The sequence below is a fragment of the Phalacrocorax aristotelis genome, chromosome 12, assembly GCF_949628215.1.
Source record: "Phalacrocorax aristotelis chromosome 12, bGulAri2.1, whole genome shotgun sequence".
Lineage (NCBI taxonomy): Eukaryota > Metazoa > Chordata > Aves > Suliformes > Phalacrocoracidae > Phalacrocorax > Phalacrocorax aristotelis.
Genome location: NC_134287.1, coordinates 17,997,137 through 18,022,470, shown reverse-complemented (window position 1 = coordinate 18,022,470; position 25,334 = coordinate 17,997,137). Strand labels below are relative to the sequence as shown.

At 36.7% G+C, this 25,334-nt stretch overlaps 1 protein-coding gene across 10 annotated transcripts in view; it reads left to right on the top strand.

Annotated features, from left to right (window-relative positions):
* Positions 1-25,102, top strand: part of ATE1 (arginyltransferase 1) — an 83,956-nt gene extending 58,854 nt beyond the window's left edge. For 7 of the 10 annotated variants that reach the window (XM_075107444.1, XM_075107439.1, XM_075107443.1 and 4 more), the window contains 2 exons: positions 2,447-2,567; positions 21,951-25,102. In XM_075107444.1, coding sequence (XP_074963545.1) covers positions 2,447-2,567; positions 21,951-22,129 — 300 coding nt within the window. In that variant the 3' untranslated portion in view covers positions 22,130-25,102. The remainder of the gene's footprint in view (positions 1-2,446; positions 2,568-21,950) is intronic. The other 3 variants (XM_075107447.1, XM_075107445.1, XR_012662809.1) reach the window with 2 other exon arrangements.
* The last annotated feature ends 232 nt before the right edge of the window (positions 25,103-25,334 follow it).

Genomic DNA, 25,334 nt, shown 5'->3' with positions numbered 1-25,334 from the left:
TTCAATGGCTTGTTTAATTTTTACCTCTAATTACATTGTGTGTCACTGGTCAGTGATGTGTCATCACTCAGTCTCACATACCTTCAGGGAAGTTTATTAACAAGATTATAACTTTTGGGGGAAGAAAACATCTGAAGGAAGTCACCTCAGAATTATTTATTCCCCTTTCCCTTCTAAGGGTATTTTGATGCCTAAAATAAATACTGAATCTACAGTGATGGATTGGATAATCAAATTTTCCCGCTGCTGTTTTGCTCAGTACTAAAGGAGCTCTTTCTTGTTATAACCAAACTAGTAACGCCTCAATGAAGTCAATTTTATACATCCCATTTTGTGTCAGAATCTGACATTAGAGAAGTAATTGGGAAATTTGGAATAGGGCTGTGTAGTGATAGGATTTTCACACGTGGGATTCATAAATGTGAATTCAAGATTTAGGGGCAGTAATTTATAGGAGAACTGTAAGTGACTAAGCAATCTTTACTTATACCCATAAGTATTCCCATGCTACTAGGAAAGACTAAACAGCCACCTTGTCCTTTTGGTGCTTAAGCAACAGCTCTGAAAGATGGTTACTTGGCTATTTCTGCCTTCTTGGCCAGTTGAGAAAATGTCTTTAAATCAACAAGTAATTATGGTGTTTTTTTTTTAATCTGACTGAAATGGCACTTTTTTCCCCCTAAGTCCTTAAATTGTTTCATCTGAGCAACTGTGACTAAAAGTGGTCTTTAAGCATTACCTTCACATACTTTTCAACTATTTCTGTTTAGACAGCGTAACATTTCAAAGCGGTTTATTTAATAATGTCATTTCCATTCTCTGGCTTTAGAGGATTTTTCTAGGGCCTTGAGGTTTAAGATTCTGCATGGAGCTTGAGTAATATTATTTTAACTTAATATAGAAATTTGCATTTAATTAAGAAAAAAAACCCAAAACCAAACACTAGTTACAAGTCAATCCTGAATGTTTTTCAAACAAGAAAGTTGGCCATACAGACTCACTTCAGAAAGATACATCAGGTATTTGACAAGGTTCAGCATGAAGCTTTTTTTTTTCATGTGGACAGTTATGACTATGTTTTTATGAGAGATAATTTTGTATTTCTTACTCAACAATTTAAAGTTGGTGGGAAGCACATAATGAAAAAATAATTCCTCTATAAATATCGTGAAGAGTTGAACAGTAAGAGAATAAAAGGCATTAGGAATCTGTGCAAACATTCAAAAATGGTTCTTCCGATTATCCAAAATTGTGTGTTGCAGCATGAGGGTGTGTCTAAAAGAATAGCAGAGCTTGTGAATGCAACCTATTTTAAAATATGTCCTTATTACCAGACTGTAGCCACAGTATTTATCTGTGTCCCTTCCCAGACATTGGTCAGCTTCATTCGAGACCACTTTGCATTTTCATAGTAGATGTTGGGAAAAAATCAACTTCATACCAAGATGATCATCTTTATTACCTATTTAATATTGCTGATGTGAAGAACACTTAACTGCATTGACTGCAGTGTGATTTCTTAAAATGCCCAGTCTTTTAACTGTTGCCTCAAGACCTGTATAATTCAGATCCTTCAACTTTTTAATTCTATTTATTGTATATCTGTTTTTCAAGCTGATATGAGTAACTAATTTTCAGTCTAGAAATTAATTTGATATTGCCACCATATGGCTTTGAACACTGAGAGGGTATGGGTTACATGAATAGTGGCTCAAAGATAAATTTTTGACCTAAGTTACAGGCCGATGAATAATCTTATTTTAAATCAGATGAAGATCTGATTAGAGGAGGTGGTTATTGCTGAGGTGGTGTTTTTCTGTGTAGCTGAAGGGAAAATAATTACGGCTGCTTAGTTTCTGGGAATGTCTGCAAAGAATATCTTTTTAATAAATCAACAAAGAAGCGGTAGAATTTCACTAATCATTACCTGTAAGCTATTCCAGGAAAAATTCATGAATTAAAAAGAAAATGTTACTATTGAAGTAGCAATGAACAAAATGCTCCATCACTAATGCAATAAAAATAGCATCCTGCTTACTGTTAAGTGGGTTTTTCTATTAGATTTTTTTTTTTTTTGGTCTCCATTATTTGCTACAATGACCACCACTTGAGACGAGCTGCAGAGTTTCGGTAAGCAAGGCCAAAACTTTTCTAGTTCATCTTGGATACTGTAAAAATATGTTATGTTAATTTTACATTTTCTTCAAGTGCCAAGGTTAAGTTTGTATTCCTGAGATAGCCTGAAATTACTAAAGGAGTGGAGTAAGCCTATGATTTCAGTGAAGGTGTTCAGACTCATTTGGTGTAAATTAGATTAAAACTATTCCTTTTTCACAGGAAAATGTGGAAAGCTGTAGCCAGAGTGTTCTTGTGCAACTGATGTGACTACTCTTTTTTTTTTTTTTTTTTTTTTTTTTTTATTTATTTTTCCTTTTCTCATTTCCAGAGTCAGTATAGGCCCTCTGACTTGCTGTGTCCAGAGACATACATCTGGACACCTATTGAGCAATGTCTGCCCTTGCTCGAGCGCTCGAAATACTGTCGATTCAACCAGGACTTAGAAGCAGGTAAGTAGAAACAATAGGTCTGTAAATTGTCTGTCTTTTTTGTATAATGTATTGGTATCATCTGCTGCTGAAGCATCTGTATCATCATTTGTATAATGTATTGGTATCATCTGCTGCTGTATCTGTAAAGGAGAAAAAGTATAAAATTGACATCTCCTCCAGCAAGCATCAGCAAATGGAGATTTTAGCTTTTAATATAAAATAAGCAATACAAATTTTAAGTACATTCTGTTTTGCAGACTCTATGTAGTTCAAAATTAACACATGTTGCTGCCTTTGGGCTAATTGTATTTGTTAGTCTGTGCATGAACAAAACCAATCCAATAATTATTCCTCCCTTAGATTCCAGTTGGATGAATGCAGAAAGAAAGGAAATTAGAATCAATACAGGAAAGTGAAAGGGATGGAGAAGGTTAAAAGCATCAAGTGCTTTTGTTAAGAAATAAACTCGCAGATTTAGTTTAACAATCTGTCAGAGAACTTGAAGAATACAATGAACAGCAAAACACCTTAAACAATTTGAAGTAGATGGGACGTAGAATTTTACATTCTGTAAAATAGATACTTAGTGATCTGCCAGTATAGAACGATCAGAAATACTACTGACCAGAACAAAATAGAGTAATGATACTCTAAACCAGTGCAACCAAATGGAGACAAACAAACGTACTTGCCCTGCTAATGATTCTCTGGGCCAATTGCAGGCCCCAAGGGAGCTGTGTTAGGGAACGCTTGGTGCGCTGCTTGGGTGGGAAACAAAGAACTGATTTAACTTTTTTTTATTAGTTGCAAATTGCTGAATATCATAATCTTGAAATTTTCTGTTTCCCCACTGAATAACAGTTGAGAAAGTTGTGGTATTCAGAGATGTCAGTGATTAAGCTCAAGAGTACATAACACCACGGTCTGTTTCTAGCCACCAAAATACAGATCTACCTGTCTGTGAGTTTGAGTAGTCTCTAACAGCCTCTGCTCTTTTTTTGTATTTTTCATGGCTGTAGCTTACTAAAGTTTTCATTCACTAGTGGATTAGCTGTTGGAAGGGCAGGATGTAGATAAATGAAAGGAACTGGAAGAGAGATGACCACTGAAGCAGGGTCGTGAACCTCTGGAGAAGCTGCTTGCTTCTCCAAGAAACAAGAAGTTCCTTGCTTTTCCTCATCATGTGCATGTTACCATTTGTGCTTGACTTGGTTGCTCAACCGGAATGCTAAGACAATAATACTTCCTAACTGTAAATGTTCTGGAAGGGTAATAATCTAGTTGAAATACTACCGTAATGAGATGAAATACCTTTCTAGATATAGATATTGATTTAAAAGTTTCAGTAGCAGAATGATGTTCTGTATAAATAGAGAATGTTCTTTAGAGATTGTGCAGGTAGCCACGCGATGTGCTGGGAAATAGACTGGGGAGTGTGCCTGGAGGCTCTTCACCATGGGAAAACTGAATGCATAAGAGATTTAAATGGGCAGCACATCATGTCTTGATCAACTAGGATCATTGTTAGATTAGTGAGAGGAAATCAGAAAAAAATTACCAAGGTAGGAGGAAGAAGGGAAATGGTTTTGGAGGCCAGCAGTGTTCAAGATACTCTTGTTATTCAGAAATAAAAGAAGTGCATTCATGTAAGCGCAAAAATGACAACTAAACTAGTGCCTTTGAAGGTGTTAACCCTGTACAAGCAAATAGGTGTCATTTTCTCAGTTCTGTGAAATTCCTGTGGCATGCCATGTATTTGGAAATTGCTGGATGTAAAACTCTGCATCATTATCAGCACAGAATATCTCACCCAGACACTACTGGAACTGTGACTTCTGTCCTGTGGTTTAAGGAAATTAAAACACAGCTTCACATTGAAATGCACTGGACCTGCTGTGAGCTTATAGCTGTTTGAGGTTTGAGTAGTGGCTACCTCTAAGGAAGCTATTTCTCAATGGTGAAGGTGGTTTCCTTCTTAGTTCTTTACTCTCTACAATAGTCAGTAATATGAGTGTAATGAAGTTACAGTGAATTTAAACAAGAGCAATAGGAATGATGGTGTGCTCTATTCCTTTGAATTAGCTTTCTATAATACCGCCCATAATTATGTCAGTTAAGTAGGTCATGATTTATCAGGAGTGGGACTTCCGATGCAGAAACTGAGGGCGATAACCAGATCCAGTAAACAACTGGGAGAAATAGCAGAACTTGCATTGCTGCCTGGGGCAATAAGGCAGTCACTGGAAATAGTAATCTTTTAATATTGTCTGTTATGTCAGAAAATTTCTGAAACATTAGCTCACGCTAGTTTGTTCCTCATGTTTGGCAATTTTTCAACTTCTTTTCCCTCCCGTTAAAAAAATAAAAAAATTACCTAATAAATTTACCAGTTGCAGGTTATGAAAATGCATTATAGAACAGCAGCGAGTGCTACTTCAGGAGAGAGCGCTATGCATTCTGGCCTTCCAGGTCTCTGCAATATGAAAAGGATTTCTAAGTATTCATATACATTACATTGCAGAGCCTCTTCCAATAAGCAGAGTTATTTTTTCTTTTCTGAAAAAAAGAAAAATAGAAAAGAGATGCTCACAAAAAGTAGCAAAATTTTTCTAAAGTATCAGAAAATATTGATTGTTGTTTGCAGAGGAATTTTGCCTGTTTCACATTATGAGGTTGTCCTGACCTTGCGCATTTTCAAATGGTTTTAAAGTGGATTGTTTTCCATCCCCTTCTCCTCTGACATCTAATACTTTTGTTAACAGTTGGAGAATGAACAAGAGAGGACAAACTAAACAAAGTTCTTACCTCTTTATACCACAGAGATAAGTCTAAAAACGTGTCTAACAGTTAATAATGTAAACCAGCAATCATAGGAACGATAATAACCTTTTATTGTTTTGGATAGCAAGTCATGGGTGCCTGATGGTTGAAATAGGTCCAGCTCTCTACTACTTCTGGCCAGTGTAATGAGATTCAACCTTACTTAACCTCAAAACACTTCAGTCATATGGAGACAATGATGAGGTCTTGTGCCAGCAAACTCTCAGATTTGATATTTAAATAAACTGCTAGTAGGCTCTTTATGTGCAGTTCCTAACATGTATTGAAAAACATCAGTTACTTCAGAAAAAAAAAGTCCATAGCAATGCTCAGGCAGCATTCACGGATAAACGGTCATGTTTGTCAAATATTCTTGCTTTTCTAAATCACTAGTTTTGCCTAAATTACTCATGCCTCGGAACCAAGTTTTCATTTTTGTTGTCTGTTCAGTGTGAAAACTTCAGAAGACCTGGCATCATCTTATAAATGAGGGAGGTTTATTAGGATTCTGATGTGTTTATTATCAAACAGTGGCCAGTGGCGTACTTACAAATAACCAGCAGTTAGTGAAATAGGGCGGTAACAGAGGCTTTGGATACTGATGCACTCCGAAAACTGAGATGGTGTTAAACTGCATCTAACAGGCCATTAGCCTTTATTTTAAGAATGAACCCTACGTGAACTGAAGCTGTAAGTATGGATGGAATTATGCTGAAGAAAAAATTTAAATAAAAGATTGCTCTGCAGAGAAGTACTTGTCAGTGACTTTGACAACATATCAAAACTGATGAGCAAAATTCAGTCGCATGATAGTGTCTGCTAAAATATTCCTGGGCATGGTTTGTCTGTCACACTAGTTAACTTCCTCCTCTCAAAAGTGGTCTTCAGGGTTTTACTTCATTGGTACTTTTAACTAACAGCTTTGCCTGTGGAACAAATGCAGTATGAAAAGAATTATAAATAATTTACTTGGTATCCTGGTAATACTTTTATTCTTCCACTTCACATTTTTCTGAGACTAACCAACCAACGTGTCCTTTTTTTTTTTTCTTCTAACATCTGTTGAGAATTTAAGTTTGTTGCTCCTGAGAGAAGCCTGTGAAAAATGTCTTCACAAAGTAAAATCTATATGAAAATCTACTTTTGGGGTGGTAATTAAATTAGTGGGAGACGTCAAATCTTTCTTCCCATCACCACTGGACTGTCAACACCTTTAAGAAGCAACATTAGATAAGGGTGGATACAATCCCAATCTAAAGTGGTGGATTCAAAGCCTTCATGGTTTTATAGCCTCCTGACTGTGTCACGCAATGTGGGGTGTATGTGCATCAGCCAGGGCAAACAGGGTGCTTTTTACCCAAGTGAAAAAGCTGTGCTTGCTCCGAATTGCTAGGCATGGCCCACAGCAATCGCAGTGGTGGAAGCCGCTTCCTGCCTTCCAGTGTCCGCTGCTTTGAGCAGAAGCTTTGAGTAGCACAGATCAAAAAGGACTTAATGCCTTTTTTTTTTCTCTCTTGACTGATTTGTTTGATGAAGTTGGTAAATTGGTGAGGCTAATACACATCTGTTCCACTTCCTGTATTCTAGTAATAGAGTGAAATCAAAATGGAATCGAATGGAATACATTAATTAAAAAGAAAGTACTTTCTCCAGTGTTGAAAAATACACATGACAAAGGCATGTATAGACTCCTCTGTGTTGGCTTTGTGTGTTCTTAGAGACATGACACTCTTTGCTCCAGAGAGTATTGTCTCACACAAACCACGATGGATGCAGGTGGATGGTATAAAGAAACAGAGAAGCACTTCTGGTTTGTCTGGTCAATTATAGTAATAGAATAAATTATAGTCTATTAATAGACTAAGTAGTAGTAATTAGACTAATTGTACTAAACGGTATGAATTTTTTTGTAAACATCACTGTGAAGGTCAGTTTGAAGAGGGGTCTAAGGAAGTACATCAGTTATCTTTTAGACTTTATGGAGAAATCTTTCACAGCATGAGAGGTGTAGGAGAAATGAAGAATATAGGGAGGCACAGAGGAGTTTTATTCAAAACCAGATATACTGGTCTGGGATACCAGATCCCATAGTCAGTCTGAGGTACAACTTGCGTTACTGCCTGTAGGTGCTAGGGATGAAGATGGGGTTGAAACAGACCGTGGAAAACTTTAGAAGTGAGGCTGGTCTGATGTGACTGGAGTACGGGTAGCTGGTAGAGACCTGCATGGAAAGACGGAGAAGTAAACTTTGCAGTAGTTCACGTAGGCAGAAAGATGAGAAGAAAGACTTGCAAAGAACAGAATAAAGCTGTTGAAATAAGTAATGGTAGGATTACAACTTAAAAATCTAGATAGATATTTGTAGAGATGAGTAAGAGAGGTTGTTTTTTAGATACACTATGTAGAAAGCAACTAGATGTGAAAACCTGAAGAGATCATGAAGCCAAGGTCATATGCCAGCAGAAATTTGCACATGCGTAATGATTCAGCGACCACCTTCCTCACTGTTCTTGATGCAGAGCAGACTTCGCCTCTTGCATCTCCACACAGCAGGAAAGATCTTGCTTCTTCCAGCAGAGGCGTGGAGGTCCTTAGAAGAATTCAGGCTTTAGACTATTTCCAGCTGGTCTGAGCCAAAATGATGATAGGTATTGGAATGAAGAGAAGATAATTTGTCTTTTCTGTGCTTTTGAGTGGTCTGCCAGTAGCCACCCAGGAACTGGTGAGGCTATGTTTGCACAAGAAACAAATGTTGAAATCCAAGAAGTCTTACAAATTGTCTCACATTCACATACAAGTCTTAACCATCGGGGGGGGGGGGGGGGGGGTGTGTGGAACAGAACCCAAAAAACCCAACCAACAACAACAACAACAACAACAACAACAACAAAAAAAAAAAACCACACACACAAAAAAAAACCAACCCAACACTAAAATCAGTGCCTGAGCTCTCCTTTCCAGGAGTATTTGTCCAACAATCAGTGCCAGCATCCTGTTCCTGTCAGGCTCACGAGAATCACTCTGTAAAACCCCCATTTGATATATAACCTTACGAAGACAGTTGATACCAGATCACTGTTGGGTTTGAGTTACTGAACTAAAGAAATTTATTTAATATTTCCAGTCTTTTTCTGTAGTAGTCTTGTAACATTTGTTGCAAGTTTTTACCAGATTTTTAAAACTTCTCAATTTTTTGGCCACATACAAAATTAAAGTTTTCACAGCTTTGCAGCGTTATTATTCTGCTGCCTATAATAAGCATGAGTAGTAAAAGGCACTCAACATTCCCAGTATTTAATAACTTCTGAATTTTCTTATTGGTGACTTGATTATGCATCTTAATGCTTCTTGCAAGAAACTGAGAGATATTAGTTCTAGTAAATAAAACTTAGAATTCTTAGCCAGAAATCTGCAGGCTTAGGCAGTTATACAAAACTGTATTTATTTAAAAAATATATTTGTGTGCATAGTGCTTTCACTAGAAAAATAATCTGTCACAACTATTTCAATAACCTTGATTTCTGTTGGTGTTTTTCAAAACATTTAATTTAGATACTACTCTTTGCTAATAAAAAGGGCATATTTCAAACATGTTTTACATGTGTATGTGAACACAAGTACTTGGTTAATTTTTTTTCCTTATTTTTCCCATCAAATACAGAGGCTGTTTAATTTTAAGATATATTTAAAAGGTATAGTGTATTAGAATGATTCTGGTCTTACTCCTCCTCCCTCTCTTAACGGAAAAGCCACGGTCACATATTTGTATCCATAAAGTGAACTGCGGTTGCCGTTTGGTCACGTCTGGTAGTTTAGATCCCTGGCAAAGTGCTGCACACATGTAATGTTGCATCTTGAATCTAGTCAGATAGATTAATGCAAAAGACAGTATCCATTAATGTTTATAAGGGTAGTGTGATGCAGATTAATGTTTATAAGGATAAATGCACTGAAGTTCTTGAGACGATGAAAATGTAGTCACAAAACCATCACAGATGGAAAACTTTAAACAAATTGTTTAGAACTAAGTAATCATTTGATTAGGGAGACATTGCTGCTCTGCTGTAGAACAACTGCTGTTTATAATTTTTTTCAAGATAGTGTTGTGTACTTTGGAGGGTTAGGAAACAGTTTAAATAAATTCTGGTAGATCATGAACTAAATTCTTCCAAAGAACTAACTTTCTAGTATCTTGACTGAGCGATAGGTGATAAATTTGAATTCTGTAACCAAGAAAAAGACATATCAGTTATTTCTAGCAGCTCCTGTGGAAGAGACACATCTTACAAGTTTGTATCTGTTTCTGTTTAAGTTTATAAACACTTGGAATCATCAGAATGTATATTTCTAAATCCAGTGTGATCCTTGAGCGTACAAGATATTTAAACAGTGGAGACAGTGCCAATAAGGTGTAGCCAGGCAAATTTTCCGCCCTGCTTTTTAGTGGGTTTGGATTAAATTGAAATGACTGGTGTGGGCTTTTAGCCCCCTATGCAAAAATATGCTTAAATATTCCAGTGCTTCTGTAATAAAAAGGTAATGTTATTAACTTAATTTGTGGGTCCTAAAAAGCTGACACTGTATAAATTGGCTTGTGGATTAGAAATTAGACTGAACCATCAGCTCTGCAGCGGAGCCTCCCAAAACAATTGGTTGCAAAGACAGAAGGGTCTTTAAAATGTGATTTGAGGTACAGTCATAATATGAACGCCACTTTGTATTGATGTAGAAAATCTCAAACTTTGCTAAATATTTGTGTTTTAAAATTTTGTATTTATTGATATTCTAAATATATTTGCTTCTGACATACATGTAGTGGCATAAACCAATGCCCCTCAAGAAGCACCATCGTCTGACTTGTAGCATAGTTTGTAAAGCATTTGGCGTGGATGGCACGATTCCCCAAAATATGTTTTAATCCAAAATGACTGTCACAGAGATTGTGTAACAAACAGGCGTATTTTGAAATTACATAATTTTTGAGGACTTTGCTTGAAAAATAAAGATACCCTGGCATACTTCACCTCGTATTGAAGAGGTGAATCTTAGGTGGCTGTGTGCACAAGATACTCCTTCAGCATTTAAATGTTATGACATTTTATTTTCTAGCAGAAAAATTCTGCCAGTCACAAGACTGGCCCAGAAGTGACCTCGTTAGTTGGTGAAGATTCAGGGCAACGCGGTCACGGACACGGACTGCCAAACCTTGTACGAATGATTTTCCATACTCAAGAGGTGTTAGAAGCACAAGAACAGAAATTAAAAATTAAATAATGTGGGATAAGTAGAGTGATCATGCAGATTTATTTCATGCTGAGGATAGTTAGCATATGGGATTAGTTTCAAAATGTGATAAAAGTTAAAAGCTGTAATTAGGCGCAGATACGGAGCAGCTGTGTAAGCGACACTACGGGCATGTGCTGCGTCCCAGTGCAGCCACATGCTACCAACCACCACAGCAAACTTTCTCCAGGGTCAGAACTTTTGTAACAATCCCCAGTGCCTCAGAACATGTTTACTCTCCGCTCTGGTGACATCATCCTGACTTTTCACATGCAACATAATTGATTCCGTGTTTTAATTAATTTAGCCAGTAAATTGATCGCTGTAATCTGATTTACTTAGCTGATAAGCTACTGCCAATTGCTTCAATTTTGCCTATTTCATGCAAACGTTTGCATTTGTAATTCTCAGCTTGACTCTTGTATTTGTTGTTTTTCTTCCTTGTATATCAATCTTAAGGAGGATTTTGCTTTGTGCGTCTTTTTGAAAGACCGTCTTGGTGCTTTCTGCCATTTTCACTTCTTTCTTTTATCACTTTCACTTCTATGCAGTTCAAATATTTTAATCAATAGTGTTTAACTCTTTTACTCTTGCAGATTTTTTCCTGTTTCTGCCTCATTTTTTAGAGCTGTAACTCCCTAAAGAATAACCCTCTAACTTCTTTTGTAAGTTCTTTTATTCCATTGGCATTACTGACAGTGTAAGCCTGGGGCTCAGTACTGATTTTGCTGTCGGCCTGAAGTGTCATTAAAATCTGTGATGAGAAGTCCCTAGAATTCTGGGTAAAAGTGGAACTTAACTTTTAACTTAAAAAGCCTTCGTGGAAGCCTTCTTGGGAAAGTCTGCAGTCCTTGGTAGTACCCTTTCGCTATCAGATGGATTAGGGTCAGTCCCATGGGGAGATTTTGCTTCAGAAAAAGAAACAAAGCTGCCAACATTTTTTATTCTTGTATAAATGTGATGAAAATACTTATATGACAATATATTTATGAAATACATTTTTTTTAAAGTCCAGAATTGCTAAAATTCCCTTCATTTTAATTAATATTTCTGTCCTAGCCACTAAAAAATTTATTCCCTGGAAGCAAGGTTATAATCCAGAGGATGACAATGGCCTATTAAAATTACAAAGTGTGTTTTCTTATTTGTCTGGGCAATGCAAAAGGACTCTAAAATATATAAAATGAGGCAATAATGCTATTCCGCCATTGTTAGCCCCTGTAAAATTAATTTGACATGAAAAATGAAGTCTGAAACACTTTTACATGTCATAAATATCAGCTTTGCAATCAGTGGAAGTTGCAGAAATGTAGATACTGGGAAGGACAGCCATCATCTGCTTGCACCTAGGCACGAGGGTCAGACGTCGTCTTAGGGCACTGTTCATGCTGCAAAACTTTGACTCATTAGTGTCACTTTGTAGTTGGAAAATTATTATTTTAGTGGAGCTGAGTATTTGGCTTCTTGGGTAAATCTTACTGAATGGCAAGGTATTTTAGCTACCAGTTGAATAGAAATTGCAGTTTAGGTAGTGTTTCTGTGTTTTTTCTTATGCAAAATATGTTCCAGAATTAGATGGAATAAGCTGTTCTGTTTGAGATGTCAGCGTAGTTACTAGTTTTAAAGTTCTGCTAGAGTTAGTAACGAGGTAAGCATTCTGTGTTTGTCTAAGGAAAATATCTATTTGTCTAAGGATAATATCTATTTATCTAAGAAAAATATTTATTCATGTTTTTTGTGAGAAATGAATGAAGTATTTCATTCATCCCTAATAGGAAGTGTTTGTGTAGCCGTTGCTTTCCATCCCTCATCTTTTCTAGTTAAGATGCATCCCCAATTCAGTATTCTCAACCTTTAATTGACAGACTTAATAGCATGTTTAATGTATCTCTCTCACCAGTAACTGAGTCACTTTTGATGATGTTCCTGAAATGACAGGTACCTTGCTAAACTCTCCGGAAAGATATGCGTGCAGTTTTGAGTCCCTGTTACCAAGCAAATTAGAGAGTTGCTTTAATTTGCTGTTTCCAAGGGCTAGTTTGACTTTGACCAGCATTTTCCTTTCTGCCTCTAAAGAGAAATGAGCAGCCCAGAATACTGAATGTCCCTGTGTTGTTCTGAATAACTCGGATACTTTTGAGGAACAGGAAAAACTCAGCTAACAAATGTTCAGAGAACCACGGGGAGAGGCATCTGATGCAGGATGAATCTTGGTCAGTCTAATCAAAGCTGATCCAGAGCAAGTAAACCTTCCTAGAACCCAGCGTGATCAGACTCATGCATTAGAAATGCCTGCAAAGCCCAGCAAAACTGAGTTGGGAAATGAATGAGCTTATAAACTTGACCTAGCCTGCACGGATCTGCAAAACTACCTTATGCAGTCTGCTGATTGCCTGGGCCCTGCAGTCACAGAACCTCGTTTAGGGAGGTAGTCTGCGGGGCCGTGCACAGAACCAGGGTCTCACAGCGTTCGTGCATTTAAAGCTGAGCTGTGCCTGCTGCAGTTCTGCTTCTGGCCTTTGTATGCATGGTGCATTTAAACCGCATGCATAACTGAAAGTTGCCTGGATGACCAAAAAGGGTATTAAAAACAAGAAAAAAAAGTAAATGTCCCACAAAAGCCTCCTGGGTATGCAGTTAGGCGATTCACATTCTAATTTCTTGTATCGGAAGCCACCAAGAATAGTGTCCAAGATACAACTTCAGAAGAACTGACTAGTTCATTTTGTCTTCTGGAAGAGCATCTAAAAGTGAAATAGTTATCTTTATTCATGTACATTCTGCTAGATTAGTGTCTTGACTTTGGACCAAACTAGATACTGTTTTCAGGTAGGAAGTTGTTCAGTCTCATTTAACTAATATTTTCCCAGGTACTACTAGTCTTTTTTGTAGTGCATCCCTGAAAAGCAAGTCCATGGAGAAATACCAATATCATTGAAGTCTAGGCCCTTGGTATCCGTTTCTCTGTCACCATATTTCAAGATAGTAAATTGAGGTAGGTTAGAATCATTGTATTATACGAGAGCGCCTCATAAATAATCTGGGAATTTTATGCTTATTATTTTATGTGCATCACTTTCAAATGTGTCCAAAAGGGCGGGCCATACTTGGATTTTAGTGTTGTGCAATGTAGGCAAAGGATCGTATTTGCAGGTAAGCAGGAGCCTTTGCAGGTTGCTGTGAATTACAGCTGAAAATGAGAACTGCTGTGAATTACTGTATTCACAGGAAATGTTTTCCGTTGGCCCCTATTCATGTTTACTACTAGAACAATAAGAGTCAAAACACAATGAGTTATTGTTTCCACGCAGCACAGCAGGGTTAGCAGATTTTGAATGTGTTTGTCAAGTGATTAGTCCGCTTGCTTCTCAGGATTGAATTGCAAATCATAAAGCAGTTGTATGATTTCAAGCACGAAGGCCAAAAGTTTTGTTTGTAAGATGTCTTTAGGATTTATCCTCATTTAACATCCTGTCTTTACCCATTTTAAGTGTCCCTATAAGTTATACTTGTAAAACTGTAGTTCTTCTGTGTTTATGTTTTAAGGATCATTGATATTATTTTGATAAGGTGCATTTTTCCCCTTAGAAACGGTCTCTTTTTGAACTTTTGAATCAAAAGTTGTGATTTTTTTCTTGTTAGAGTGACTGTAAAGAGTTGGCGGATTGAGAATATCCTGAACATTTTACTGTACTTCCTTTGTGACTTGCGCTTTCTGGTTTTAATTAAGAATTCTTTTCATTTATTATTTTGTTGTTGTTGTTTATACTTCATTGTAACTGTACTCTTATTTTGGTTTGAGTTAGAAATTTTATACCCCAAGGCACACTGGTCTTTAATATTTCTTTATGTATGAGTCTAGTATGAAAGAAGCAATTGGAGAAAAAACATGTTTCAACTCACTGTTTTATATAAATATTACTATTAATGGGTATCACTTATCTTGTCACTATGTATTGTCTGGTTTGTTTTTGAGGATGACTTCCTATGCTTTGCTGGTGAAGGAAAAGAATGCTTTAAACTGAGTAAGAAACGAGCTTAAATTCAAAGGTCAGATACATTAGACTAGTGATTGAGGTAGAAATATCTTCTGTTTCCAGTAATTAATATCTCCTATATTTCAGTCATAAAATTTGAAAAGCTAATTTTTTTCTTCCTTTTAAAGTTTCTTTGTTTTAAAATCATTGATCATTAACTGTGACAAGGTCATGTAAACCAGATGTAGCTTTTTTTCAAAGAAATTCGACAATGCTGTGGTGTTTCTCAAATAAACAAACATTGCCGTAGTGTAACAACAAGGGATGGGTCCTTCTTTTGATTGTTTTTACACCTAGTTTGAAAGCTCGGTTATCATGAAACTTTTTAAATCCTTGGAAACTGAATTTTGAACCTGTTATTTTTCTTTGTTTTGGAAAATGTGAATGCTGTGTCCATCTTTACAAGTGATGCAGGTTCTAACTGCTTCAAAATTGAAAATGAAAAACTGAGAACAACTTGAAACAAAACCAGAAATGAAGCATCCCCTTTGGGCTGTCAGTCTGAAAGGACAGCCATTGTCGAGTGCTAATCTTTGTACTTCTTTTTTTTCCTGTGGATTTAATGTTTAGAGGTAAAAATAGTTTTTCTAAGATTCCATTTTTAAACAAAATGGAAACTAATTGATAATGTGAGCTAACTATGTGTGCATTTCCTTCAAAGTCCGCTTTCAAAGTGAATCACAGGTTTCAGTTACTGGCACAGTTTTAAATATTTTAAAATCTGAATTAGGACTGGTTCTTCGTCTGTTTCCTTTCTTTCTTCCACTGTCTCATCCTACTATGGAGAGAATAAAATCCAGGTTCTCTGTGTAGCAGGGATGCAGCAGCACAAAGTGAAGATGGCCAAATACTTTCTTTGTTCCAGGGGGTTAAAATAGCATTTAAGGAAACTGAAACTTATGATCAGAAACAACGCCATTTCAGAGTTTAGCAGGAGTGCCATGTTTCTTTTTTGAAATGAGAAATAGCAGACCTCAGTAAGACTTCTTACTAATTCTCAATCCATTCTGTACAGAAAATGGAAGCAATATTTTCCTGTAACTTACATTGGGTTTTTTTAATTGGCAGTTGTCCTCCTTCCTATTTAAAAAATAAGAAAACCAATAGATTTGTCACTTATTTTTAATTATTTCTTCCCTTATTTTCCTACAAATGGAAAAATGTACTTTAAAAAAAAAAAGTTAGCTTGCTTGCATAGATTACGCCCCTGACAAATTTAAAAATGTCATGTTTGTGAGGAATATATTTGAGGGGATGAGTGAAGAGGTGCCACTGACTCAGCATCCATCACACGTGGCTCTGAAGAGCAGTACAGAACGCTGCCACTGCAGGCTGTCTTTCCAAATCAGTATTGATCAAAACCAGCTTGACCCAAATCAGCCACCACCAAAAAGCTGGTTTAGTAATAATTTGGTACAAAAACCTTTGAACCATCACACTTTTTTCAACATGATGTTGGCTCCAAGCCTGTGTAGAGTTGCAGCAGGCTGTTGCAGAGCTCGGTCTCTGCTTTCCGAGTCTCAGCTGTTCGGCTTTGCACATGCTTACCTGGCTTTCTGACCAGATGCAGCTGTTTTTCACTTCAGCTTATATTAGGTAGTAATAATAAAGATTAATGCACAGAATAAAAATATTTTGATACCAGCTTCCCCAAATAATTTTATAAAGATGCTAATCAATCCCTATGCTGTGGAAAATAATTCAGAACACAAAACTTTTAATTTCTATGTAAATGCACACTGATGCCCGTTTTGCTGTTGCTGTGAATAAAAATGGTAAAATAATTCCTCCTCATTTTATGGTGGTATTTCAGCAGGAATGCTTATCAGCATTTGACACTTATGTTTTGGTTTCAGGAGGGAGCTTGAAGTTTTGCGGGGAAGTTGGTTTGGTTTGTGCAAAGAAATAAAAACTGAATTGTACAGGAGAGTGTCAGACTGCCTGCTCTTCACATTCCTCCTGGTCCCTTGAGTACAAAAGTATTTCTGGGGCTGATTGCTGGATGAGCTACCATTGGAGACCGCTGCAGTTACCTTTAGCCTGTTACTCAGTGTTTCTCAGCAACGTTGAGTGTGCTTTTGATGAAGGTGCGTATGTGTAGCTGGGCCCAGAAATCAAACCGGTATCTGCCTGACATCTGCCAAGACAAATGGCATAGAGAGTCTTTAGATGACTTTTACTTTTTACTTTGTTTTTTACCAATACTTAGCAACATATCTGATATGCTTTGGGTTTTTTTCAGAAAAGAAATTCTCCATGTATGAATTGCATTTAGTAATGATAAGGGGGCAGGAACAAAGAATTTTAACACCTCATTGCAATCTTTGCAGGTTTTTTATGGGATCACGGTGGCAAGGTTGAATTATATATGAAATCTGTCCTATATTCAAATTTCAATAGATGAATGCTATATAAATAACTTGCTGCTTTAGGACTATAGGGGAGAGAAAGAAATGACAGTTAATTTATGCAACAAGAATTCAGGTGTGTTTTAGCTTTGAGACTTACAGGATGATATTTCTGTAAAGACAGACAGTTGGCATCCGCAGTTGCTCAGTTCCCTAAAATGGCAGGTACTTTCAGTCTACAAAATTTATTTTTCTGATGTTTAGGTTTTTTATGTATCTATCATCCAAAATATATAGATACATGTAACTGAATTATGGGGTTAAATCTTGTACGTTTTATACGTGAGGTGACAGTGAGTCTTCTGTAGACTACACAGATACAAAGGCAAAGTCCCAAGAATTCAAATGGATGTTAGAAGTACTGTACCTCCTTATAGTGCTATTGCTCATCTGTAACGCTCTTTGTTAATAAAACTGCTTCCGCCAAATCCACTCATTTCAAAACATAAAGATTAGGTGCTTCCAGAGGTGTGAGGAGAGAAAGCACAGAAATAGATAAATTGTAAAAAAAAAAATTTTAAAACATTAAAAAATGTCCCAGGACTCAGTGTTACTCACTTAAATGAACAAAATGTGGACTTACAGGAGGATGGTTTCTACAGTATTCTTAAGAAGCAACTTACCACGTGAGCTGCATGGAACAGGCTTTGAAACCATGGTGTACAAGGTCTGGTCTTAGTCTTACAGAGCTGGACTGGGGTGATGGCTAAAGAAGCAAGCCTTAGAAAATTAACTGGCTATAAATCATAACTCAATGAGATATCCAAGAATTATGCACTTGCAAAAGAAATTTTGTCTTCAAACCCATGATTTTATCTCGTTTAAGATTTCTATAAATTAATGCACGAACTATTTGTGAGGAGAAGCAGAGGTTAGTGGGAGACTTGGGAGGTATAAAATGAGAAAGTGTGAGAAGGAATCAATAAGCTCTTCTAGCTTTTTAATGGTAATAATATTGCATTCAGTACTTGCAGTAACGATTAAAATTGCCCTAATGTATCTTTCTACTATCTGATCGGTCTGGGTCCTTCCGGAAATAGAAGTCACTAATTGAACTTGCTTTAATAAAGCACGGAAATAATGCTTATTGATAGAGATGTTTTTCTTATTTTCAACAAGTAATTTCATTTAATAGAGTATATGATATAATTTTGAATTGGGATTTCTCCCAATTACTGTATCCCAGCATCAGTCACACAGAGAAGGGGTGTTAGAAGTCAGTTGACATCTTCTTAAATATAAAGCAAACTTTATCACTTGCCACTCAGCAGGAGCTGATATTTAATTTTTCTTTTTTGGGGGGTAATTTCTTTTTTAAACAGTGTCAGAGCTCAATCTACTTTTCTTTTCTTTTCTATTAAATTATCTTAAAGCCATTCTGCTTAGGTTTAAATGATGACTAAAGGGAGTACTTTCCTGAATTCATAGGGTGTTGCCTCCAGAGTAGTAGCAATTGAAAGGTGGCTGAATTTTAACTTAGGGATCTGTTCTTATGGTGACACAAGTTCCTATTCACCTTCTCTAAAAGCTTAACTATGTACCTGAGATTATTTTACTGATACTTAACATTTCAGTAAAAGGTTTCTTTTTCAGATGGAGTTTAAATTATATATATTTAAGTACATTTACAGAATGTTATTTTTGTGATTCAAGTTTTGATTTTGGAGGGAGTCAATGGAAAAATGTTCACTAAAATGGGTAATCTTTGTAAAGACATTTTGGAAGTTTTGAAGGCTATTATTTTGCTGCCTTTGAAACCTTGTTTCAAGAATCTGGAATCAACCTTAATGTGTAGCAGAAATAAAAACACAGTCAATCAAATGTAAGTTTATAAGACCAAACATATCTGGGTTTAAACTTTTCCTCATGATAAATTCATTACCAAGTTTCTATATATGTAGTTTATACAGTCTGTTAAGCTTAAAGCATGTCTGAAGTATTCATGTTACAGTGATTTTTTTTCAAGGTACTGGTATTTTCTCAATTGATATGGGAGAGCCTTCTCCTGCCTCGGGGGTTGCGTTACAAACCTGTGCCACAGTCCAAGAAAGGACTGGTCTACAGCATGGTTTGGCAAGACTTACTTCTCCCCAGAAAACACTTGGCTGCAGTGCTTAACAAATTTGCTATAAGCCTCGTCATAATAACTGTTTCATATAGCTGCACACCAGAGCTGGCATGAGCCTGACTGCAAGAAGGATAATGCATTGACTGTGCTGATAGAATGAGTAAAAGTGGAGTAAGGGTATAAATGCTGAGCGACAAGAACAGAGTTCAGCTGAGCCAGTAAGGCTACAGTGAAACTGAGGTACAGTAGCTTTAGTTACTGTAAGAAATTGAATCTGGGGCCAGGAACACTACAAGCCAAAGGATGAACTCATCCAGACTATCAGGCTTCAGTATTATTTGAAAGAAATGAGTATCAAACAGTGAGTAGTGAATGGCTTTAAAAGGGCTTTTGGCGTGAGACTATGAAGGCTAGGCTTGGCGTAAGTCCATTTCAGGACACAAACTTACAGTTAGCCTAGAGGTGCAGTAAATATAAACTTTCCAATTTAAGAAGTTAAAATAGCTTTACACTTGTGTCACCTCCAGAAGCTAAACTTGCAAATTTTTCCTTGGTGAACTTTCAGAAAAGAGGAGGATGTAATAGAAGAGGCCATAGGGCTGGTAGTAAAAACAGCCTATTGGGATATCAGAAAAGTGTTGGCCACACATCAAAAACCTACTGGATTTCAAAGAGGGAGAGAAGGCCATAAAGTGTTTTTGACTTGGGTGTTTATCTAAAGCAATTGCCAACAATAATTAGTGGAGAACGCAATCTTAGCAAGTACTATTCAGACTTTCTTCCTTCAAACCACATTTTCCTAGTTAAGTCTTAAGAAATACATTGTGCTTTCATGTTAGGAATCAAAACATAGATAAAAGTAATGAAGTCATTCTCAACTTTGTAAAGCGGGCTTCGCTAAGTTTCACATACTAAATTCAGGTAATCAGCAGAAAAATGTTTATAAGGCGTTTCTGTGGATGAATAAGGGCACGGGCTTAAGAACATCTTGCAAAGAAAAGCATTTAATGACCTCTTTTGTCTTTAATAAAGCATGAAGACTATTAAGCTTTCCTGTAGTAAGGGCTACATTTGACTAGAGATTTGTCTTCAAGATTTTTTCAGATTCTTCCAGACACGTTGCTTAGCTTACCTGGGGCAAGCTTAGTGAGCTTCAGCTGTGTGAAAAACAAAAGTAAGGTGGCACTTGTGACCAATTTGCTTCTCTGAGCTGGTGCCATGTCCTCTGCACTTTGGATCTATTGCCGTTTGTGACACTTGCCGAGAAAGTTCTACCTTTGTTTATTCTCATAAACAAACGAGCAAACAATCTTTGTCCATGAAATAGCTATTTGAATTACCTGATTTTGAGTCAACTGATGATCAGCAGAAGGCTTCATTGCGGGTGTTGTGAGCGGGGAATGGTGTAGAGTGGATACTGTTCAGATCCTGTTCAAGCAGCCCTACGTGTTCTGACCTAAATGAAGTACGTATGTGAACATATTAAATGTTTTAATTTGGGGCAGACTGATGCAGTACTTAAAGCTAAGCAATTATACTTACCTGTGCGGTCTCCTCAGTCAGAATAATGTCCTGACGCTGAAAAAAGATTGAGTCTTTGCATAGTTTATGTCCCCAGATGCTGATCTCCAAGTAAGCGTCTCTGTTACTATTTGAATTTATACGGTTCTATTCTCAAACTCATATTTCAGCTTGTGTGTTTAAGTTGACTCTTACATAGGTGGCTTTTTAAACCTGAAGTTCAGAAAACTCCCAAGATTTCTTTTACTGGTATTTTATAATAATTTTATTAATTTATTCTGCAATGGTCTTAGGCGCGCGGAACGTTCTCCAACTTTCTTTAAAGAGTTTTCTAGCACTGTAGGGCCAATTTTTCTGACACACAGCAGTTATAGAACATTATTATTCAGCAATAATAGCATCAATTGGATTCATAAAAATAAGGAAGTTTTAACTTGTTCAATGATGCTCTTATGTGTATGGTTCTGGTTAAATTAAGTCACAAGGGGTCTGTAGGTGAGGTTAATAAGATTCAACTATGGTGTGTGTATCTTTGAAAGCCTGAGGAATTATGTCGTGCCCACCCTGCTAGTGCTTGCGCTGCTAAATCTGTCGGTCTCCAGAGCTCAGGGATCAGACTTGGAGTAAGGGTGTGTGTTTAACTTCATTCTACTAGAGAAACTCAGAAACCAGTATAAATGAGGAAAAAAAGATGGGGGCTGGAGGGCCAGGGAGTTTCGATGGGAAGGTAGTTTATTCCCTGATGCTTACTCAGGGCAAACGGCGCGGAGGCTTCTTGCTGGTTTTAATACACGTTTCACAACTGGGGAAAGGGAGCGCTCTGTGCTTGTGGAGTTTGCAGGCAGTGTAGTAATTAAGTGCAATATGGCAATAACAGCAAGTCTCTTCTGGTCGGTTGTGTTTGAAAGTATTTCCCAGATAGAGTTTCACTTCTGGCAGTGGGCTCCAGCGAGCATTAAATGAATGTTAATTTTAAAATATAGCAGTGGAGGTATTTTCAGAAATGCAATATATCACCATTAGAACTGTGTGATGCATGATTTATTTTTTCACACACCACAAATACCGTTACTTAGCAGGCTAGGTTTTGTTTTCAACCATGGTTCAAGAAGACTGCTCTGTAGATCAGCTCTGCCGTTCATCTGCAGATTAGTTTTATTACTTCATACAGTTTTCATTATGCATATTGAAGTTAGTTACATAAATTAAGATCATATGGACGCTATACATAACTAATTTTTGTCCTCTTTGATTCTCTTTGCAGTTGATGAAGGTCGTGTTACGGAACTGGGCAGAGTGAAAATACTTCACAAGAGAACCATGATGTCTTACAGTGTGTATAAGAAAAGAAGGAAGGGGCCAAGTGATGAAGCCAGCGTTCAGCAATACGCAAGTTTGGTTGGACAGACCTGTTCAGAAAGAATGCTGTTGTTCAGAAGTTGAAAAATCCTTAAATGGCATTTCGATGGCGCTACATTTTATTGCACTGCCACTGGATGATATGTACTATAGTTGTGTGTTGGTATGCCTACTCAAATAGCAGTATGAAATACAGGTATATATCTAGGCTTCTGTGAATACATGGTACTGTGTTTAAAGGCCAACTCCAAAAAAACTTACCATATAGCAAGGCTTTAGCAATATAAGTTTAGAAAAACATGCTTGCAGTATATTTTAATTAAGTAATTCTAGTCTTTCAATGCATTTTGAATAATTCTAAATATCTAAGCAAAATGAAAAACATGTCTTTTTTGCAGAGAGAAAGTTGACTAAATCTAGATTAACAATAATTAAATTACAAAGGTTTTCAAATAGCACCTTGGATATCTGTCATTAAAAATTGCCATGAAATTTATGCTCGCGTTTGTATGCTCCTGAACTCTTGCAAGAGAATTGAAATGTACTGTTACTTTCTAATGTGAAATCTGGCAAGGTTTAATTTTATTTCAATAGTATATTTAAAAGCAGGAAGAAATTCTTTTCACTGCACATTCTTCATTTGTCTAAAGCAGTAAGTTAGTGTCTAAGGTCCTAGTGAATGTAGGAGTCCATAGTAGCTTCTCAGTGGCAGGGGATGCAGCGCTTTGGAAAACTTTCCCCTTTAGAGGTGAAACAGAACAGCTGCACTATAAATATACCAAAGATACGCAGCCGAGTGGCACAATGTTTTTTTGGTATAAGCCTTATCCTTTGTCTAAAGAGAATCAATATTTTAATGCACATCACTAATGTGAAATAGAGCTTGGAAGGTTTATCCTGTAGCTCTTTGGTGCACGTTTCAGAACTATGCTAAAAAAACCACAAGAGGTACCACTGCTGGGTTTTGTTACAATTTTTTTTTCTGCAGAATTTTATGGGAAGACTTAAATATCGTATTCCTGCATTTTTACTGACTGTTTTGTTTATGGTGCAGCAGCTCACAGGTTAACATCTTTAATAAGATTTTACTAAATACTTCTGTTGGAAACAGAGGAAGTTGTGGTGCTTTATGAAAGCACTTTATTATCTGATATATGAAAGTTGTCATTAGTAGCCCGTGTCCCTGTCAAGTCATACAAGTTATAGGAATTTGGGGAAATAACACTGTTGTGTAATTCAGTAATGTATTACAACATCGTAACAATACCAGTACATTTGTGTTTCTTATCTTCTTGGATAACAGGAGCTTGTATTTACCTTGAATCAACCTGAAGTTTCCTGTTAAACCTTTGAAGAAAGATTCATATTCAAGAATACGTGTAGGTGGTTTTCCCCAGAAAGGAGCCAAATTCAGTTTTACTCTCTGAGGATTACATGTCCTGTCATTCATGGGCTTGATTTAATTTTAAACACTTGGCCAATGTTGATTTTTATCTGGAACAGATGCAAGAATTTTGGGATTCAACAGCATTGGAGATTTAACTTTTTTTTCCATATCTGTTTTATCATTGTAATATTACTGATACAGAGTACAGCTTCAACAGTAATTTTAAGAAGTAATTTTATGTTTTATTAATTGGGATGTATTGTATTGATCTACTCCCAGACTGCAACAAAACTGATTGTTTCTGTCAGCATTACATCTGGTATGTGTTTATCTGTTGCCTGGTTCCGAGAAGTTTCTGTATACTGTACAACCTAGTTTGTCCATGTTTTATCTAAACCTATGGCCATGGGAGAACCGCTAAATACAACTTCTGAACATTATTATAAAGAGTTCCTTTCCGTGGAGAAAATACTCTTGCCACTCAGTGAAATGTCAAATAGTATAACATTTTCTGCCTACACAATGTGTCGAAAAGTGGTGATGCCTATATGGCTTAAAACCAAAATAAACGATAAAACCTTTTTATATGATATAAAATCAGTCAATGGGCACAGAGGAGTTCCAATATGACTTGCAAAACCTTAAAGATTGTCAAAACCGTTTAGTGATGGCCTCGCTGTGCTCTTGGAGAAGTTAAAGTTTCTGTGAAGTTGCAAAGGAGCAGACTTGACGCCACCACTGAGAGTTCTTGAAAAGCTCCATCTTTGTGCCCACTGTTTGTTCTTGACATGCCTTCTAGATAGGTGTTAGACGTTTATCTGATGCTCTCTTTCTCTTGTGGAGCTTTTAAGGACTGCAGTTAAAGAAAAGAGATAAGTATAGAACTGAAAATTGAGTACAGCTTGAAGTTGTCCTTAGTGTCACCACTAAAGGGAAATGACCATTTCCTGTGAATTCTGAAACGGTGCTTTCACTTTCTGACCTCGACTGGAACTGCAGCACCACAGTACGCTGGGCTCCTGACTCTTATTGAACTCAAATATATATTTTTTTTAAAAAAAGTCAACATTGAGATTTAATAAAAAATTGAGTTCATCTGATGTAGTATGCTGAGATCTGACTCGCTTCTTCAGTGTTATTTTAGAAGGAAATTGGTGCAGTGTTTTTCAGGACCGATACCTCTATCCTTGTTTTAGAAGTGGAATAGAGTCTGATGATGAAGTTCTGTAAATTTTGCCATTGACTTCAGTGGAGCTGAATATTCACCACTATTAGAATTTTATTTAATAAGAAGTTCAGTTTTATTTAATAAGAAGATGTCATTGAGAATTATTGAATTTAGAGACATTTAATATAGTACAAACTATAAGAGTTTTTTTTAATGTAATTAGTTTGTAAGAGTTAATCTCTAAGGTTGCCTTGTTCTATCGTCTGTTGATAAATGAGCATAAAATGGTGGTAAGAAAATGCAGAGCTGTGACCAGTGCTAAAAGATAGCAGTCTTTGTTTTAATTGGAAATAAATGAGGACCTTACTCATTTCCAGCATCAACACATTTCAGTAAATGCAAAAGAACCTGCCTGTTCAGTTTGTAATTGCTTTTCAGCAGGCCTGTTTGACTCGTAAGTACAGAAAATAAAGTTATTTCTAGTTTCTGTGAATTATTATAAGTAATAGCTCCGAGTGTGACTTCTGTCTTACTTTGCAGGAATTCGTTATCTTGGCAATTGACTAAGTGTCCAGTGAACAGCAAAATCAGGGAAGTCAAAAGAGTAGCAGTGATTAGAAGGGATACGGATCAGGTAAAAACACATGACCATGTTTTAGAACCAAACTTTAGTTCTAGCTAGGCAGATTAATGAAGAGTTTCTGCTTTGAAACAGAATTTATAATTCTTATGTG